Source organism: Sus scrofa, chromosome 13 (genome assembly GCF_054392235.1).
Source record: "Sus scrofa isolate SSC_HxYL_T2T_F1_AM1 chromosome 13, Sscrofa_HxYL_maternal_Yorkshire_Landrace_v2.0, whole genome shotgun sequence".
NCBI lineage: Eukaryota > Metazoa > Chordata > Mammalia > Artiodactyla > Suidae > Sus > Sus scrofa.
Window position 1 is genome coordinate 83,750,648 of NC_139395.1, and position 20,466 is coordinate 83,771,113.

General features: G+C 55.4%; 1 protein-coding gene across 3 annotated transcripts in view; it reads right to left on the reverse strand.

Moving 5' to 3' along the window:
• PLXND1 (plexin D1) overlaps nt 1–20,466 on the reverse strand; it is a 49,788-nt gene that overhangs the window by 26,821 nt on the left and 2,501 nt on the right. The window contains exons 1-7 of one of the 3 annotated variants that reach the window (XM_084989475.1): nt 9,000–9,521; nt 6,536–6,712; nt 3,609–3,740; nt 3,236–3,336; nt 3,015–3,144; nt 290–467; nt 59–167 (exon numbers count right to left, since the gene is read on the reverse strand). In XM_084989475.1, the coding sequence (XP_084845601.1) occupies nt 59–167; nt 290–467; nt 3,015–3,144; nt 3,236–3,336; nt 3,609–3,740; nt 6,536–6,631 (746 nt within the window). In that variant the 5' untranslated portion in view covers nt 6,632–6,712; nt 9,000–9,521. Of the gene's footprint in view, nt 1–58; nt 168–289; nt 468–3,014; nt 3,145–3,235; nt 3,337–3,608; nt 3,802–6,535; nt 6,713–8,999; nt 9,522–20,466 lie in introns of those variants that run through there. The other 2 variants (XM_021069365.2, XM_084989476.1) reach the window with 2 other exon arrangements.

Here is a 20,466-nt window from a genome sequence, read left to right on the forward strand (position 1 = left end):
CCCCCACAAGAGCAAAACCTCCTCCCACAACTGAGAAGCAAAGCATTGCCCCACTCACGCCGTGTGGGGGTACACCTGTCCGACACGGCTGCAGTCGTAGATGGTGAAGCTGGCCCTGACGATGTTCTGCCCGTTGACCCTCAGAAACATCTCCACAGTCACATGGTCTGGAACGGAGCAGGGGAGCCAGGGAGAGAAGAACAAGGGGACAGGGGACCCCCCAGTCTGAGATTCCACCATCTGAGAGCCCCACCTGGTTGTCCCCTTGGCCCAGGAGTGAAGTGCTTACCTTGGTGGGGCAGAAAGGGGGGGAACTGGTCCCTCGGCAGGAGGTTGCAGTAGGCGATCTGGTGGCCATAAGCAGGGCCTGGGACCCGGGCCACAGTATGGATGTTGTTTCCATAGTCACAGGCCATCTCCATGCCACTGAGGCTGGGCAGGCTCCCTGAGATCTGCAGGATCATACCCTGGGGGCGAGAGAGAGACCCTTAGCTGGGGGTAGGGAGAAGACCACCCCCTCACAGCCCCACCTCCTCCCTGCAACTGGGAGAAGAGCTGGTGGGTGGCCAGGACTCCAGGCCAGAGGGCTGCAGCCTACATGTGACCTTCAATTTCCACATCTGCGAAATGAAACTGACCACCTTCCAGTAGCCAAAGAGGCGCTACATGATCTGGCCCTCATGACCTCAGACCTTTGCCTCAAAAACTCTCAAATTGCGAGTCATATTCCCATCTTGGGGCCTTTGCACTATAGTTCCCTTGGCCCAAATAACCTGGTCACCCACTTCATATCTCTGCCCAGATGTCACTTTTTCAGTCAGCCCCTTACCCTAACGTGGTCTAAAATGTGAACACTCTCCCACAACCCACTGGACCCCCACCCTGTTTTTGTTTTTGTTTTTTTTCTTTTTACGGCCGCAGGTATGGCATATGGAAGTTCCCAGACTAGAGGTTGAATCGGAGCTGTAGTTGCTGGCCTACAACACAGCCACAGCAACACCAGATCTGAGCCACATCTGTGACCTACACCACAACTTGGAACAATGCTGGATCCTAAACTCACTGAGAGAGGCCAGGGGTCGAACCCACAGCCCATGGATGCTAGTCAGGTTTGTTTCTGCTGAGCCACAGGGGAACTCCTCTTTTTCCTCCACAGCACTTAGCTCCAGCTTAGCATTTTATCTTACTTATATTCTCATTCCCCTACGACTGTGTCAGCCCCACAAGGGCTGAGGGTTTGTGTGTCTTGTTCGCTATGTCCCCGAGTCTAGGACTGTGTGTGGCACACAGTAGGTACTCAATAATATATCTGATGAATGAATAAATGAATGGGTGGGTGGGCCAGTCTCTGGCCTGTCTGTCTGACCAGACGAGGCACATACAGGACTCAGACGGGTAATGATGGAGGGAAGGGTGCAGCAGAGCCCCAGAACTGCCATCCCCCACAGATGATAAATGAGGACACCAGGCTCAGAGGAGTTACTAAGGGTGGGGCTGGGTGGGACCCTCAGTGCCTGCCTCCTGCCAGGGCCTGGAGCCCCCTCCCCTGAGGCTGCCTGCTATAGGTAAGCAGCAGGCTGCTGCAGCTCTAAGCCCTCCTGGACACAGGGCAGGGACACTACACCCCATGATGCAGATTCATGTTTCTCAGCATGAGAAATAGCAGCCTGGCACTTGGTGGGCCCCACACCCTAGGACTGGTAAAAGGCAGATGTGGGGGGAGCTGCCTCTCCTCCAAACCAACTTGCCTTCCCTTTGGGACTCTGGGACCCACTTGAATTCAAATCCCAGCTTTGCCACTCCCTAGCATGACCTTGAACAAGTCACAATCCCTGTCTGTGCCTCAGTTTCCTGGTAAAATGGGGATGTTAAGAGCATCTTGTCACTTAAAAGTTCTTGCACAGAAAAAGAAATCCTAAACAAAATGAAAAGACAACCCACAGAATGGGAGAAAATATTTGCAAATGAAGCAACTGACAAGGGAATAATCTCCAAAATCTATAAACACCTTCTGCAGCTCCATACCAAAAAAACAAACAACCCCATCAAAAAAATGGGCAGAAGATCTAAACACACAATGCTCCAAAGAAGACATACAGATGGCCAAAAAACACATGAAAAGATGTTCAACCTCACTCATCATTAGAGAAATGCAAATCAAAACCACTATGAGGTACCACCTTACACCAGCCAGAATGGCCATCATCCAAAAGTCTATGAACAATAAATGCTAGAGAGGGTTTGGAGAAAAAGGAACCCTGTTACACCATTGGTGGGAATGGAAATTGGTGCAACCACTGTGGAAAACAGTATGGCGATGCCTCAGAAAACTAAAAATAGAATTACTATTTGATCCAGCAATCCCACTCCTGGGCATCTATCCAGAGAAAACCATGACTCGAAAAGACACATGTCCTCCAATGTTCATTGCAGCAATATTTGCAAGAGCCAAGACATGGAGACAACCTAAATGTCCATTGACAGAGGAGTGGATAAAGAAGATGCGGTACATATACACAATGGAATATTACTCAGCCATTAAAAGGAAAGAAATAATGGCATTTGCAGCAACATAGATGGATCTATAAACATCATGCTAAGTCAGTCAGACAGTGAGACACCAACATCAAATGCTATCACTTACATGTGGAATCTAAAAAAAGGACAGACGGAACTTCTTGGCAGAACAGATACCGACTCACAGACTTTGACAAACTTATGGTTTCCAAATGAGATAGGTTGAGGGGTGGGGGATGGACTGAGGGTTTGGGATGGAAATCCTATAAAATTGGATTGTGATGATCATTGTACAACTATAAATGTAATGAAATTCATTGAGTATTAATAAAAAAAAAGAGCATCTGGTCATTACTGTTTTCACCATTTGCCTCCAGATCCCTGGAATGCTGCATGTAGGAGTTTCCACCCCTCAGGGTCTGGGTACCAGGGGAAGGCAGTGCTGCACCCCACATCCCCTGACCCCAGAGCTGGGTCCTGGCGCCCCTGAGACTCACCGGGTACTCCTGGTGCACATCGATCTTGGCCGGGAGGACAGTCATGGTGGGACAGTGGCCAGGGCCCTCGCTGGCACTGGTCCAGAAATGTGGCTGGCTGGAGTTGGCGCAGTCCTGCTGCAGGGTGCACCTTGGGGCAGTGTGGAGCAGGTCAGGACCCAGGTGGGCTCCCTGGCCCCCCGGTGGCTTCCCAGGCCCCACCCACACCCCAGGGGCCTCACCGAGTCTCCAGGGCGCACCAGCCGCAGTAGGCGTCAGCCGCACCCACGCAGTCCCTGCAGGTGGCGTGCATGGCGCACGCAGCGACTTTGACCCTGGCCATCTGGGGGCAGAGGGGAAGGCCCAGCTCAGTGGGGCTGCTGGCCCCTCCCTGGGAATCAGCATGGTGAAGGCCATGAGAGGCTGGGAGACTGAGGTTCAATGCCTCAATGGGAAACAAGGCTTCCCTGCAGAGGTGGTGGCTTCACTGGGAGGTGAACGGTGAGCGGGCCAGCGGGCAGGGGAAGAAGCAGGAGCAGCAATGCGTGCAGAACCCGGCAAGCATGAGGGCTCAGCTGGTCCTGGCACCTGGTCAGGCCAGGGCACGGGCCTTACCTGGTGGGACGTCATCAGATAGAGGTAACCGGGGTCTGCGGGATCAAACTGCATGATGTGGTGCACAGGCTCCCCATAGGCCACCGTCACTACCCTCCTGCTAACCACCTGCATGCTCTCATTCAGGTTGATCTGTGGAGGGGGTGGCCATCAGGAGGTGTCATGCCAGGAGGGTGCCTATGGCAGGGGGAGGCTAAACAAGGGGGAGGGACCTGCCTGAGGGGTGCTGACCCAGGCTTGGCGTCTCAACCTCCCTCTCCTCTCTTGGGCCCCCCCAGGAATGATGGGAAATCACAGCCGTGTTAGAGCAGCGGGTCCAGCCTGTATGCTTTTGCCTCTGCTGTACCCCCACCAGGAACTCCCTCCCTGCCCTTCCTTCACTAGCACATCTACACTTGTGAATGTGTCTGGACTTCAAAGTTAACAAAACATTCTTGGGGAGGCTGCGGGGCGTCATGCCAAAGAGCAGGTGGAATCCTGGCCTTGGCATTTATAAGGTAAACAAATGTACAAGTTGTCCAAGTCACTTCCCCCTCTGAGCTCTTGGGACAGATGGTGGTACCTGTCCCATACCACTGTGGGGCACACTGAAGGAGAAGATGTGGGCGAGGGCCACCAGCCTCATTCCTCCCCGCTCACACCCATCTCACAGATGAGAAAACTGAGGCCCAAAGAAGCCACAGGACTTGGCAAGAGTCATAAAACGAAGATGCCTCAGGGTCACAAGGCAAGCCCAGGACTATCTGATCCCAGATCCCAAGGCAGGGACAGGGTTGTGAGTTCAATGTCCAGGCAGGACTAGTTGGGGCCTGGAAGGTTCTCTGGCTGAGGGTCCCTCTGCATGTCCCCCTGAACCAACAATGCTGATCAGAGGCCCATCAATCTCTGCTCTCTTCCAGCCAGCGTCACATTCCCAACCGCTGCCTGGTCAAGGTCCTGTCCAGCCCTAAGCTGGGGCCAGGGGTCTAGATGCCTCCCTGGGACCTCTTGCTGCCCAGCCCTCCTCTCTGGGCCCCAGAACATTTAGTAGCTCCTCCTGCTTATGGAATAAACTTGGTCTGGCATTCAAGGCCCTGACTACCCATCCCAACTCACTCCTCATCTCCACCCACTAATCCCATCTCAGCATTCCAGCCTCAGGCCTTTTCCCAGGCTGTGCTCCCTTCTGGAACACCTCCCTCTCCCCCGGACCAAGATCTGTCCTCCCCATGTCTCCAACAAAAAAGCTTCCCAAATGCCCCCGACACCAGATTGAAATTATATGCCCTCCCCTGGGTCCCACCATTCCCCCCAGTCCCAAGCCTTTTCTCCTCCCAAGTAGCCTCGTGGTGGAGTCTGTCCCAGGTAGCTTGGCCCCACTACCCCCCAGGCATCCAGCAGACACTCAATTCATTCCCACTCCTCCAAAAGTCTACTGAGCACCTAGCGTGCTCTAGGGCCAGGCTAGGCCCTGTGAGCTAAGCCCCAAGCAGGAAGATGACCTGAAACAGAGCAGGGTGGTGGGTGAAGAGGCCCCAGGTTGAGAGGTGGGGCAGACTCTAGGCTCAACGGACCCAAATTCAACCCCAGCTCTCACTGTGTGACTTTGGGACAGTGGTGTCCCCTCTCAGAGCCTCAGTGTCCTCATTTATGAAATGGGAATCACGGCTCTGCCCACCCTCGAAGGAGTGTGAGCATTAAACTAGATGAGGAGTTCCTGTCGTGACTCAGTGGTTAACGAACCCGACTAGTATCCATGAGGATGCGGGTTCGATCCTTGGCCTTGCTCAGTGGGTTAAGAATCCAGCTTTGCCATGAGCTGTGGTATAGGTCGCAGACGTGCCTCAGATCTGATGTTGCTGTGGCTGTGGTGTAGGCCGGCGGCTACGGTTCTGATTAGACCCCTAGCCTGGGAACCTCCACATGCTACAGGTGTGGCCCTAAAATGACAAAAAAAAAAAAAGACAAAAAAATTTAAAAAAATAAACTTGATGATGCCCCTGATGTGCCTGTTGAGCCTACGTAAACAGTGGTGCCTAACAACTGCAGCTTCATGGGCAGGGAGTGGGGAAGACTCCTGGATGGATGTGGGAGGGGAGGAGGCAGAACCCACATGCAAGTATCTGCTCCTAAAACACAAGCCAGACTGTCTGAAGACCCTCAACAGAAGCTCTGCAGGCTGAGGAGGACCCCTGCCTCCTCTCTGCTCCCATGCCTGGTGACATCCCCACATGTTAGGGGCTGGCAAGCATCCCAGGGCCAGGCAGGCTGGACACTAAACCCCACTGCTCACATATGTCTGGGTAGCTGAGGGAACTGGATTGTCTGATCTGAATCAATGAGGCCAGGGCCCGGTGTAGGCTGGAGCCGTGCCAGGCCTCGGACCTCTTGTCAGCAGGAGTGGGAGGTGGCTGGGGGGCAGGCCCACACCCTCACCTGTGGGCTCCCCAGTGGGGAAACCGGATTCCTCTCATCCCTCCCCAGCTCTCGGCATCTCAGGGCCGGGCACCATTACCTTCAGAAACCAGTCACCTGACTGGGTGGTTGAGGGGATCTGCAGAGGGCAGCCGACGGGGTGGAGGAGGAAGTGGGGGGAAGAGCCCCACTTGCCAGGCTGTGGTCTCCCTCCACCCTTCCTGCCCCATCAAAGCCCTACCAGCATCTTGAGAGGCCAAACTTACAGCCCTTATCAGATGGGGCAACTGAAGCCAGGAGGGGAGAGAGTTCATTGCTCAAGGTCAAACAGCCTGCAAGTGGCAGGGCCCAGGGACTTGAACTCAGATCCTCTGGCTTCAAATCCCCGGTCCTGGTGACCAGGTTCAGCCCAGTGTCATCCTCTGCACGACAGGCACTTACTGTTGTGAGCAAGGGTGGAAGAAACATGTGGAAAGTGCCCCTCCCCCAAGCCAGCGCCCGCTCCCGCAAGGCGCCCCCAGCCCCAGCCCTACCTTCAGCAGCCTTCCACTGACTGTGCCCAGGAAGACCACTGTGTAGTTGCCCACGCTGGCCACAGCCACGGAGGAGAGGCCCGGGGCTCGGAACATGGGCGAGGCCTTCAGGGGCTGTAGGATGGACAGCGGGTGCTGCAGGTGGGCGGCCCCGCAGTCCAGCTGCTCCGGCTGCAGCTGCAAGAGAGACGGCACGTCAGACTTCGACTCAGGAAACTTCTTGGGCTCCTGGCCCAACTGGATGGCTGGTGTCTCAGGCCTCAGCAGCAGAGCTTTGCTAGTCCTGCTGCTGCTGCTTTATTTGCCCAGCTCTGGGCTCAGGCCTAAACACAAGCAGGTCCCCGTCTCTGATCCCAGATCAATCCCTGCCCTCGGCTTCAGTCATGCAGCTACCCAGAGGAGATGGGCACATTTGGGATACAGAGGAACTGGGCAGGAGTATGAAGGAGGCAATGGGGCCAGCCTCTGCCTCCACTTACCTGCTGATGCCCAAGAGGTGTCGCTCCTGTCCTGTCCCAGCTGTATTTTCTCTCCCCAGGCCCCCTGCTCTGCCTCCAGGACCACCCACATTCCCAGCCGATCACCAGACCCAGGCTAAGGCCTCCCCAAACTAAGGCCCCCCTCTCCCTCCCCAGCACATATCCCTTAATCCGCCCACATCACCGACGGACAGACCAAGGCCAGCTGTGTCCAAAGGCACAGTCCCACCATCCACATCAGCCCCACCTCCAGGAGCGGGACAACTGTGGCTGGTGACCCCAGTCCCCGGCCATCCCCTGGACTTGTGCCCACCTTTCTCCCCTTTCTCTGAGTTTTGTTGGTCCTCACAAAGGTTTCCTCTGCAATTTGCATAAAAACACAACACAGGCCTCCAAGAAGCGCCTTTGAGATTAAGCACATCATCCGGGAGAGCCAACAGCCACCCCCACTTGGCAACACCACAAATCTGTATTGATTATGAAGAAAGATATCTGGCTGAGAAAAGTCACAGGATGTCATGGGGCCATTTGGGTGAAACTGGTGTATAGTCACGACAGCAAACATAACAGGCCACATTTACTGGGTACGGACCCTGTACCAGGCGTGTGCATCCACTCCCTGAATCCTGGCAGCTCTCTCAGGTCCCACATCACAGATTAGGAAATTGAGGCTCAGAGGGGACGTGGCCTGCTCAAGGTCACCAGCTGCCGTGTTATGCCACCAGGACTGAAGTGGGCAGCAGATTGGCTTCAGGGCACAGCTTTAGAGGTTTTCTTTCCCCTTGTCTGGGCTTTCTACAAGCCAAAGCCACTGATGATGTGCCTACATGGGTTTTACACAAAATCTCAGCTAGTTTTCTAAAGCAAACCATAAATACGGGGTCCCTCTTCCTTGGGAAAATAAACACAGCTGAGCTCAGAGCCCAGAGAGGAGGTAGGGCTGGAGAGTGCCCTGAGCCACAACCTGTGACTGGGTGGCCTTCCCAGGATGGCTAGGGGCGACCTGGCAAGTCACTTCACTCCGCTGACCTCAGTTTACCCAACTGTAAGATGGGAGCACCTCCCACACAGGCACAGGATTAGGTGATACAAGGTCTCTGATGCTTAAAACCCTCTGACTGTTCACACGATACTGAGAACAAACCTCAAAACCTAAACTGTCCCACTGGGTGCCTGGGACCTTCCAAGCCCACCCCACACCCTCCTTGCCCTTCCTCCTCCATGCCAGCCACATAAGCATCATTTCTCTTCCTCAGACATCCCAAGCTGGGTCCTGTTCCCATGTTGTTTCCTCTGCTGCAGTGTCACCAGCCAGACCATCATTTCATGGTCTCCAACCTACCCTGCCCAGCTTCACCCTCTTTGTCATCTCTGTGCCCCAGGTGCATGGCAGGGGGGTGGGGGGGAGCTGGGAAGAGGCTGCTGACCCGTCTTCCCAGCCGTCTCTCCCCTTGTCACCCCCACCACCCCCTGGCAATCCTGCTGCTGTAGGGAAGAGGCAAGGCAGCAAGCAGGCAGGAGAGAGGGCGCCTAGGCCCGAGTCCTGCCATGAGGATGGTTTTTCCAGGGGCTGTATAATTTTCTTCACTGAATATGGATTATGTGCGTCATTAAATAATACGTTGTTCTAAAATTAAAATTGTAAACCCTTGTCCCGGGGACAGGATCTTCCTGAGCCCTGCCAGGGGTGGGAGGGCAGGAAGGGGCGGCCTGGGAGACCCGGCTGGTACCTTTGGGATTTTCTGTCCCAGGCCCTGGGATGGGGGTCCCCCACCAGCCAGGATCGGGGTCCTAGGAACAGCGGGGCCCAGGCGGTGGAGAGAACGAGGCAGGCCGGCACTGGGAACACGGTTCTCGACTGCCCACCCTGCCGCTCACCGCCATTAATTCTGTGCTAAAGGAATTCTCTAAAAAGCCTTTCCTCTGACTTTTTTTCTTTGCTATTCTAAAAATAAAATTTAAAAAAATGTTTAAAGGAGAAGTACCGTGTTAGCCGCTCTGCGTGATCTGTGCTGGGCCAGGGCGGGGGGGTGGCAGGCAGCGGGGAGATCACAAGGCTGCAACTGACTCAAAAACGGAAGCAGGACACACGGGGTAGGCAGGGCCTCTGCTGTCAGGGACGCAGCCTGGGAAGGGGGACAGGGGCTTGGGGGCCTGGCGGCCGGCCTGAGCACAGCCTCAGCTGAACTCAGTCTCCAGGGGCCATCGGCCCCAAACACAGCCCTGACCCTGTGACTCTGCCTGAGATTCCTCCATTAGCCTGGCCCGCCTCCCATCTCATCAGCAGTTGGTCTTTCCAAACTCCAAACCTCATGGGTGAGGGCAGGGGGAGGGCTAGGATCTCCGGCGGCCTCCTCCTGTCCACCACGGCCACCTTCCCAGGCGTGAGACTAGTGAGCCCCTTCCTGGTGGGCTCCCGGCTGTCCTCAGGGTCCAGCCTGGCATTCAAGGCCTTAGTGATCCAGCTCCTGCCGGCTGCTCATGCCTGGAGCGTCACTTCTTTCTCTGCTCCACCCTCTGCTCTGACCACAACAATCTCTGGAGTTTCCCAAATGTGGCCACACTTTCCTACCAGGGTGCCTGAACCTTCATGATGTTGTTCCTTCAGCTGCCAATGCCCTTCCCACACCTCTGAGTCACTTAGGCTCCCCGCCCCCAGCCCTCCAGTACCCCTTCTTTTGACCCATGCTGTTCCCTCTGCCAGGTGCCCAGGAAACAAGTTTTTAGCCAGCCTTCAAGAAGCAACTCCCAAAAAACCTCTCCCCTCCTCTGTCACAGCACTGTGCTGGTCACCACTTTCATTTCTCACGGTAGCGTATGATGTATGAGCTTCTCCAGGGTGGAGATTATACTGTGGGGCAAGTGTTTACTAAAGAAATGAAGCTAATTTTGACTAAAATGTGAATGACTGTATTCAGCTTCTTCCTTTACAAGCAGAAATATTGAGAGCAGCACCACTGTGCTGTGTGGTAAGAAGAGAAGGAAAAGTATGGGTCAAATGTATATCTACTGTGTAACATAGGAGAGGCAGGTGTTCGGGGCCAGGAAGTACCTGGCTCCTCTAAGAACCTCAGTTTATCCCTCTCTGAAATGGGATGAGCAATGGGCGGCATCTGGTCTCAGCTCTTTTCTAGGGGCAGGACACCCTCTCCTTCTCTGGCTGGCTGCCTCCTGGGGCCAAAGCTCAGCTCTGCCCACTCTCCCATTAAAACTCTGACATATTGATTTCACTACCAACTGTAATTGTGTTGACTTTCTCTGTCCAGGAAGCCAGCTGGAGCAAGAGCTTCAAGAGCCTGGCTTCTCAGGCCTCTGCCTCCTGCCCGCAGACCCCAACAAATCTCAGCTCCACCACAGGAAGCACTCAGAGGGGGATGAGGAGCCAAAGGCAGGCTAAAAAACCCTGTGGTTCTGTCCCAGGTGTAGACTACACCGGCTGTTGGGGCTTCATGTTTTGCAATGAAGCATGAAGGCAGGGGCTTTCCTGCATCAAGTTTTTGGTTGTTATCAAACCCTGATCCCGGGAAAGTGAGGTTTCACTGGTGAGGAGCTGAAAGTGCACATTCATTTTGGGGTATTGAGAAGCAGTCTGCGGGGTGGCCTGTCACTCACTGCACCAGGCTGGGGGCTGGACTGAGCCCCTCCCACTGCAGCCAAAAGAAGCTTTTAAAACAGCAAAGCACTAAATGCAACGTGGGATGGTGGAATAGAAAAATTACATTGGGGGAGCAAAGTCTGGAGTTTAGTAGAGAGTAAAGTAGTCGGTTTCTTAGTTTTGACAAATATGTCATTATTTGTCATAATGTATGACCTAAGCAATGGAGACAACTGAGGGAAGGGTATGCAGAAACTATCGGTACCATCTTTGTAACCTTCCTGTAAAGCTAAAATTATTCTGGAGTTCCTGCTGTGGTGCAGTGGGTTAAGGATCCAGTGCTATCTCTAAGGCAGCACGGGTTCACTCCCCGGCCCAGTGCAGTGGATTAAGGATCATTGCTGCAGCTAGGGTGTTCACAGCTACATCTGAGATGCAATTCTCAGGCTGGGAACTTCCATATGCCGTGGATGCAGCGTGAAAAATAAAATAAAATAAAACAAAATAAAATATAAAATAAGTTTATTCAAAAGTGTAAAAGTTATTTTTTAAAAAGAAAGAGGGAGTTCTCTGATGGCCTAGCAGGTTAAGGCTCCTGCATTCTCACTGCTATGGCTCTGGTTGTTGCTGTGTGGAACAGGTTTGATCCCTGACACAGCAACTTCCATATGCTGCCAGTGTGGCCAAAAAAAAAAAAACCAAAACAAAAGAGAGAGAGGAACTGAAATAAACGTTGCAACTCTCCCTTTAAAAAAATAAAAATAAAAATAAAAATAATTTAAAAATAAGAAAGAAGGAAAAAAATGCAAAGCAGGTTGTGTCCCTTCCACAGCTCAAGAGCCTTCAATGGCTCTCTTGTACCCTCAACATAAAGCCAAACATTGCTCCTGGACCCTCAAGGCCCTGCTCCATCTGGCCTGCCCCTCTTTGGCTTCCCCCTCAGCCCCTGTCCTGGCCAGCTCCTTCTCCCTCAGCATGCACAGGTGAGGAGGCGCCAGGAAATCACCCCATCCATCAGGAGCCAACAGGGCCCAGCAGGGCAGTAATGGCTGTCTGACTGGCACGCTCTTCCCACAGAGCCCAGGTGAGTAACCCCTCCCCCACTTCAGAAGCTCTGAGATGAAAGGGGGAAGTGTTCTCAAGGTCCCCAAGGTCACAGGTCAGGTCTGGATTTGAAACCACACCCATGACTCCTGAACCCTAACTCCTCCTTCCCACCTTAGCCTATGTACCCTCTCAGCTGCAGCTCCACTGAGCTGACCCGTCCTGAGCTGTGGGCCTACTGGGTGCCAGCCCTTGGAAGCAGGCAGGATGCACTTGGCTATGGGGTCCTCTGGCAACAGCCCCCACACCAAGAAGGAAGCTGTGTGCTGCCAAGAAAGGAAATACCAGCACCTCCCTGTTGGAGACCAAGACTTCACTTCCTGAGGGTCAGGGGTAGGGACAGGGTGGGAGAGAACAGCAGACAAGGCCAGGGAACAAGTCAGGAGGCCTGGCTTTGAGCCAGAGGGAAGAGGAGTGCCTTGGGGAAACCAAGGCACAGAGAGGGGCAGAGTCTTCCTCAGGACACATAGCGCAGTAATTCCCTACCTGCTCCAGGCTGCCTGAATCAGGCGGGTAAAACCAACAAATGGCAATGGACACAACAGCCTGGATGCACCCTTCCAAAGCTTCAGAGGAGGCCTGCTTTGGTTTCCCTGCCCACCTCTCTACAGGAGGCAGAGCCCCCAGCAGCAGGTGCTGAGGTCGTCTGGGCCAGTGGGGCACCATCTAAAAGGGCCATGTGGACCAGCAGGCCAGGCATTCCCAGCACGATGTGTCCACCTATCCACGCACATCTATCTACCACCGGCAATGCTGTGAAGCTGAACACACATGGAGGGACAGCCCCAGGCTGAGTTCAGAGGCCCCGGAGCACACATGCTCTTGTTCCCATTTAACAGCCGCAGATGTGCCATTTCTCATGGCTCTAAAGTCACTGCAGCCTGCCCCATCCTCACTGAGCCTCAGTCTCCTCACCTATCAACTGGGGGCAATGACTGCACCACCATACAGTGCAGCTCAGAGCAGTGCTCAGTATTGAGCACTGCAGGTGTTCACTAAATGTTTCCAATCAGCCCTGTGGGCCATCAGGCAGAGGTTCGGGGACTAGCCACTCCACCCTCCACCCAAGTCAAGCCCCTGAGCCTGGACAGCAGTGTGGCCCTCACCGGACAGGGTGCTGGGAGCCAGGGCCAGGCCAGCCGGGGCTGCCGCCTGCAACCGCTGACTCAAACAGCCGTTGTTTTGTTAGCTGGACGCGGCCCCCCAGACACCCAGCTCCCCCTTCTCGAAGCTGTTTCTCATCCTGGCCCAGCCTGGCCCCATTTCCAGCCCTCCCTCCCGGGTCCCAGAGGAGTGCAGTGTGGGATGGGCAGCCAGCGACTCTTCCTGGCCAGGGCGGGGGCGGGCAGTCAGTCCCTCCCCCAGTTCCTGCGGGGGCAGGGCGGGGTGGCAGCACAGGCAGCTCCAGCCCCTCCTGGCCCAGGGAACAGTTGGATCCAGCTTCTTGCCCTGAAGGGACACGGGCCAGGAGAAGCTGAGAGCTGAAAGCTGCAAGCCGCCTCTCCTGGGGACACTGGGCCTTCTCCCTCCTGGGGCTGAGGGGCCCTGGAGATTGCAACTCACACCCTTCTCCCAGTCAGTCCCCCGGAGGGTACTGGCCTCGGTCCTAGAGTCCTCTTACAACTGCTTATGGTTGCGGGGGGCCCTAGCACGCATCTCTGGGCCAGGTCCCATGTGCCGGAGACATGGAGGTGACATGGGGCTCTCTCTCCAGCTGCTCATGTGCCAGTTCAGAGACCAAGCCCAAGCGGGGAAGGGACAGCTTCATAATAACAACACAGTAGAACCAATAAACACAACAATAATGAGCAGCTATGCTTTACTTTGTGCAGAGATCTCTGCCTATGTAACTTCATTTAACCCTCACCATACCCTCCTAAGTGGCTGCTACTTTACAGCAACCAAAACTGAGGCACAGAGAGGTAACGTGACTTGCCCAGAGTCACACAGCCAGAATAGCTTGACATGAGCCTCCAAGCTAGGCCGGCTGGCTCCAGAACCCTCTTCCTAACCCTCAGTCTCTCCACCACTACTCATCAGGCGCTGCCAACAGCTGTGGGATTCTGGCCACTTGGAGCTGAAAGGCCCTGGATTGCAAGCTGGGGAAACTGAAGCCCATGGAGGAGCTGGCTGCTTCTAGAGGGCTCCATCACCTTGGCCCAGACAATGGACAAGCTCTGAGAGGCGCAATGGGTGGAGAGGACAGCCGATCCCCATTTTGCTCCTCTCCTGGGCCTGGCCTCCACTGCAAGGCCTCTGCCCATGGCCCTCCCATTATTTACCGATCAGAGCAGAAAGCGCTCCGTGATTAACGCCCCACTGGGGCCTCGTGGGGCCTCGTAATGGAGCTGCGAGCTTCCTTACTCCTCTAGTGCGTGATTTATCGTGTTTCAGGGTGAGAGATGGTGGACTGGGCGGGGCGAGCCTTGCTGGCCCAGTGGTGGCACAGCAGCGGGAGAGTGGGTGGAGCGGGCCCTTCCGGGCGGCCTGTCAGTTCGGCCCTGGCCCAGCACAGACTTTGGAAAGAAGAAAACGGCTGAGCTCTGGGGGTAGCCAAGATCCAAATCCACATGGCTGGCACCAGAAGACTTTCTGGGCCTGTCCCCACACAGGGACTGGCTGGTTTCCATGGCAATCCCCACACCGTTGGCAGAGCAGGAGGGGCCCTTGGGAGTCACCTGGTCCAGCCCAGCAGGAGCTCTGGGAGAGAGCCTCCTGCTACCGCCAGCACTGGGCAGGACTAATGGCGAGGCCAGCAGCCACAGGGTCCCTTCTGGAACCAGATCAACTAGGTCTCACTCTCCCTGCAGCCCACAGGAGGTATCCAAATCCTTGGCCTGCACCCCGGACCTCACATGCTCTTGGTGCATCTCTGCCTGCTGCCCAAACCACATTCTACCACATCGCCGGGCCTCTGCCCCTGCTATGTCCTCTGCCTAGAAGGTCTCCCCCAGCCCCATCTGTCAAAGTCCTTCTCCAACATCCCCTTCCTCCAGGAAGCCTTCTCTGACTCCTCAGACGAGGCTGGTCAGTGTGCAGCTCTGGCTTCGGTGTATGTTCTGCCCTCAGTGTCTGCCTGTCTAGGGGCTCCTAGAGGATTCATCCTTTTTGAGGGGTGGCCATGTAACAAAGCTGAGCCCCCTCCCTGCCACAGTCGGAGAACCCTCTACCAGTAGCAGAGACCAGCAGGAGATGCTGCCTGGGAGGTCTGGGCTCTGGAGGGTAAAGGTGGAGGCCCCTGTGGTCCTGGAGAACAGAGTGGTGCGCCCAGGGGCCTGGCCCTCGCCTGGGACCACGCTGGGCCCTGGGGCTCGGCAGCTCTGCAGGCCTCACTGGAAAGTTCTCACTCTCCCCACAGCAGCCCCAGCAAGGGAAGAACATTCCTGGGTCTGTTTCTCTACCTTCAAAAGGGACCCATTCACCCCTTCCCACTGTGACCTTGAGGGTCTCTGTGGCTCAAGCCCCTTCAGTCTGAGTTTCCAGAGGAACCAGGGAGTAAAGGTGATGAGCACAGGCTCTGAAGCCAGACACCTGCTCACCTTTTATCTGTTGTGTGACCCTAGGCAAGTCACTTCTCCTCTCTGGGCCTCTGCTTCCCCTTTCTATAGGTTGGGGATAACACTCACCCCATTCTATTTCTGAGTTAAAAGATACACACTATATATAAATTGCTTCCACAAATGCCCAATATAGAATAAGTTCCCAGGAAACAACAGTAATAATAATAATGATGTGATGGGAGCAGTTCTGGTGACAGAGTGAGGGCGTTCTTGCCACCCTACAGCCCAAATCAGGTTGGGAAGCTGACGCCCACAAAGGGGAAGGGACTCCTCAGGCCCAGGGGCTCAGGCCCTCACGCTCCTCTTCTGTGCACACTGTCTGCTCTCCTCTCTTTAGCAACCAGAACCCGGAACCTGGCCTGTTTCCTTTCTCTCCATGAAAACCTATAGCCCTGATAGTGAGTAAATCAGACTCCTTAGAAGACGTTTCTGTAGGGCCTGATGCCAACCCATAGACAGCCTCCACTAAATGCCAGGCAGCCCCATTCTTGTCTGTCCTGAGCCCATTTTACAGATGGCAACACGGAGGTCCAGAGACAGGAAGCGGCTTGCCAGAGGCCACAGTGAGGAAGGTGCAGAGCCAGGATCTGAATCCGTGGAGTTGGCACCAGAGTCCAGCACTGACCTGCCCACCACTTGGCAAGTCTGGGTGTGGCCAGCTTAACTGGGCATGGCCAGGGCTGCATCAATCCTCCACCCTCCTGGCAAACACTACCCAGGGAGGCACTGGACATGCAGCTCGGGCCAGGGCTGAGGCAGGTGCTGAACAGGATTTGTCAACTCATTCAAACAGCTCTCATTCGTGCACCCAAAGGGCCAGGGGGCTTACTGTCACATTTCAGAGACGAATGCCACCAGGTGGCTCCCCAACTTCCTCAGGAGGCCTGACCAGCCCTAGCCCCAACTTATGGCCCGGCCTCTGCAGAGGCCCTAGCCAGCCTCACCCTGCTGAGGAACTGAGTCACTGCAGTGGCAGCGCCAGGCTTCCATCCAGGGCCTGCTTGGAGGTACTATCAAAGAGGGGGTTTTATACAAAGGGCCCCACCCAGATCTCCAGCGGATGGGGGGTAACTGAGAACCCCAGCTGAGAGCCCACAGCTAACACCAGGGGTCACCCACAGCAGTCTCCAAAGCCAGACAGCCGTCTGCAGACCCCTACTCCTGTTAACCAGTGTGTGAGACCCTGGGCCTGAGTTTCCCCATCTGTGAACTGGGGATAAGGGCACTACCTGCCTCACAGAGTGGGGTGGGGGCTGTGTGAGCAAATGCATTAGGGCTTGGGAAGGGCCCACATCATGCCCCGGCTCAGCACTGGGAGCTGGGCAATGGTTATTATCCAGCCCTACAGAGGCTTCATACACCCCTCAGGCCCCCTAGATGCTCAGCGTCTACACCATCAATGGCAGTGAGGCCAGGCCCACTCTCCATCTCAGCCTGCACCCCCTGCCAGATACACCTGCATGTCACCCCTCTGTCTCTCCCACACCTGCTCACCTTTGAGCCGGTTTGCTCCCCACCCCCTCCCTCCTCTGAGCGCTGCCTGCCCCATTGGCTATTCCACACACTGAGCACACTTTTCTCAGAGGTACTTCTCTTCTCCTGGTACTAATACCTCCACCTGCCATTTCCTGGGCACTTCAGGTGAGATTTCAATCTGCCCACATCCTCGGAGAGAGACACTGTCCCATTTTACAATGAGAAAGCACGAGGCACAGAGAAGGTAACTGACTCATCCTAAGTCACACAGCTCATGGGCAGCAGACAAAGACTCATCATCTGCTTTACCCTCATGCTCCCAGTGTAAAGAGGCGGGTTAGGCGTCTCCTGGCCCAAGACCTGTCTGTCTCTCTAGGCTAGAAAGTAATCCCCTGGAACCTACTCTGCCAAGTTCCACCAAGTGTCTTTACTTATAACCCTGGTCACAGGGAGCTCACTCCCAGCCCCCAGCCCAACTCCATGGAAAGCCCATCTTGGAAGCTTATCTCCCTCCACCTCCACCCAGCATTTCAGCCCTTAAATTGGTTCAGAAAACGCCTTCTTGACGACGGGCACCCACCCACTGCATGCCAGTTTAAAACTGCCTGAGGGTTTTTTTTTTCCACCTTTACTATAAAAAGACACCTTGAAAATGCAGCATTGACATTTCCCTGTTGGTTTTCTTTTTGATTAAAAAATGCAAATATTATGGTCATTCAAGAGTTGACAGGAAAGACTCAGGGACACTCAGCCCTCCCTGGCCTCCTTGCTGGGTGGCGCTGGGCCTCAGTTTCCCTCATTGAAAGCACACACCAACTTCTCAACTCACTTTCACCTCATACGTGAATTAACAAAAGGGCTACATGTAATGTCCCAAACAACCAGGGACAAAGTTGGGGCCTGCTGAAGCCTGGGGGACAAGACTTCCTCCCTCTCCGTTATCTTAAAAGTGGAGAGCAGAGGACAAAGCCTGACAGGCAAGGAGCTGGAATGTCCAAGACCACCAGCCCAGGGGATCTGGAGCTGAGGTCCCAAGACCCCAAGAGCTAGAGCAGGAGGCTGGGTTTCCAGGGGGCTGAGCCACCCTGCTCAGGGGGCAGGTGTCCCTGGAAAAGTGACAGAAAGGCACCGAGACTATCTGGTGCTGCAGACAGGGCTGGGCGGGACGGGACTCCAGCCCTTGATACCCACCCCAACCCCGACCAAACTCACCCTCTCCCCCAGAGGCACCCCTGTTGCATCCCCTACCCCACTTCCATCCCAAGGCCAGGCCGGACTGGGCAGCCCCCTTCTCCTCCATCTTGTCTGCCCCCACCTTTGGGGCTACATCCGGGCATCCGAATCTGCCCTGAACGCCCCACTTCCCTCCATGTCCTCAGACCAGACCCATACCTCCCCCCAACCAAGAACAAGTCCTGGTTGCCCCCTTGGCTGTGCCCAGCACCCGCCACAGAGCCTGACACACAGTAGGTGCTCAAGATGTATCTGCAAATGAAGGAGTGACTATTGCCTGGAAGATGACACCAGCCTCCACCTACGCTCCCTACTTCTCATCTTTCCTTCCCACCAGCCACCTGGGGACGTTCTAAAGTAGTTACATTAAAGATAGTGACAGCACCTGCAAACACGTGGCCCAGGCACGCTACTTGGGTGCTGCACCGGTGGTATCTCATCTAACACCAAAACGGTCCTATGAGGTCAGTACTTTTCTCATCCTCATTCTACAAAGAAGGAAACTGAGGCGCTCATCCAGCTCAGACCCTCTAGCTAAAACCCTTCATGGCTCCCCGGGTCCCCAGGACAGAGTCCCATTTCTGCAATACGGCAGGCCCGCCCGCCTCCCCCAGCCACACTGACCACCTTCTTTGCTCCAGCCCGCCTTGCTGTTTCCCACCTCCAGGTCTTTGCACAGGCTGTTCCCTCTGCTGTTCCCCTCTCTCCTCCGGCCGGCCTCCCGCCGTTAACTCCTGCCCATCCATATACCTCTGCTTGGATATCACGTCCTCCTGAGGCCTAGCCATCTCTCTCTAGGCTCCCTCTGCCCAGGTCCCCCATCATAGCACTCATCCTTCTGGGCCATAAGTGCCTTGCTACACATCTGTCCCCTGCATGGTCCATGACAGCAGAAAGTAAGGGAGTGACCACAGGTCCCCAACGCACAGCAGAGGGCTAGGTACACAGGAGGGGCTTAGGAAATGTTGATTGAGGCATCCATCTGGCACTAGAGATGGGCTCTTTACTGTTGTAGAACAAGCCAAAACAGGTCAAGGTTTGCTGTCCAGGACCAGGCCCAGACCTTGGCTAATAACGAGAATAGCAGACAACCACCAGGTGCTCACTATGGCCAGGTATGAAGTGCTTTACATTAGTTAACTCAGCGAGTCCTTATTAATCCTTAGAGATTTTATTGCCCCCACTTTACAGATAAGGAAACTGAGGCTCAGAGAGGTTAAGTCACTTGTCAGGGTCACACAGCTGGGAAGTGAAGGAGTAGGATTTAACCCAGGGTACAAAGTCCAAGTTCTTAGCCTATAACTGGGGAACCTGGAGCAAGTATAACTACCCCCCTCCCATCCCCGTCCAAGGCTAGAGGCTGAGACCCTGGGGCCTTGGACACATCTGGAAGACACTGGCCAGGAGCACTGGCCTGTGCATGGGGAAGGGGAGTGGGGTGAGGAGGACAAGGCAAAGAGGTCAAGGAGGGCCAGGAACCTACTCCACCTTGGGGTGGGGAGGAGGCCCTTGGCTATTCTGTCCCTAGGGCTGTCCCTGGAGAGGCCCTGCCCCCTAAGGAAAGGGAGGCCCCAGCCCGCTTCAGCAGAATGAGTCACTGTACCAGGCCAGGCTGAGGACGAGGGACCGTGGGAACCAGGCTGGTTCCTGCCAGAGGGGGAGTGGGGGGGCTGTGGGGCCTGAGGAATCCCACACCGCAGCCTGGAGGGATAGGCAGCCTGGAAAGGGCCAGGACGGCCCTTCCCACAGGCTTTTCCCTCTGGGAGCAGGGACTGAGCCCCACTCACCTCCCCAGGCTCTCAGACCCCAGAAACAAAGCCTGTGCCCTCAGGCTGTGATGTCCTAACCACAGTGCTGGGGGCCACCCCAACCAGGCCGGCCCCTGCGGTTGGCAGAGGCTCCTGGGCCCGTCTGCCTGCTCACCCACTGTGACCTTTACCATCAGGGCAGCCGGCCAGCCGGGCGGTGGGCAGCATGGGGACCCAGCTGCAAGCAAAGGAATCTGCGTTTTCTCAGAGCCCCAGTGTTGGGCACACCCACAGGGGAATAATTAACCTCATGAGCTTGCCAGGGCCTGAGGATCACGGAGAAGGGATGGGGCAGGGCTACAGGGGGCCTGGCCCCAAGGAGGAGAAGGCTGAGTTCTGCGTTTTGAGAAGTTAAGGCTTCCCCCGGGAGTGGCCAGGTCTCCTCACAGACTCAGTGCGGAAAAGGCACAGGGACACCTCCCAGGACCCCCTGAAGAAGTGACCCCTCCTTGATGGGCTTCCTTGAGTGGAACCACACAAAGTTCCCCCTTGTACTGGGCCCCTGTGTCATGTCCCCCCAAGAGACATCAATCCCCCAACCTGGCTCACTAGTCACTGCCCAGCCCAGCCCAAGCCCCAGCTGCTGTGGTCCTACCACTGGTCCTCCCTGTCCCCTCCCGCACTCCGGTGCTGCATGCAGTCTGCTCACCTCTCTCCACTCTCCCGAGGCCAGCAC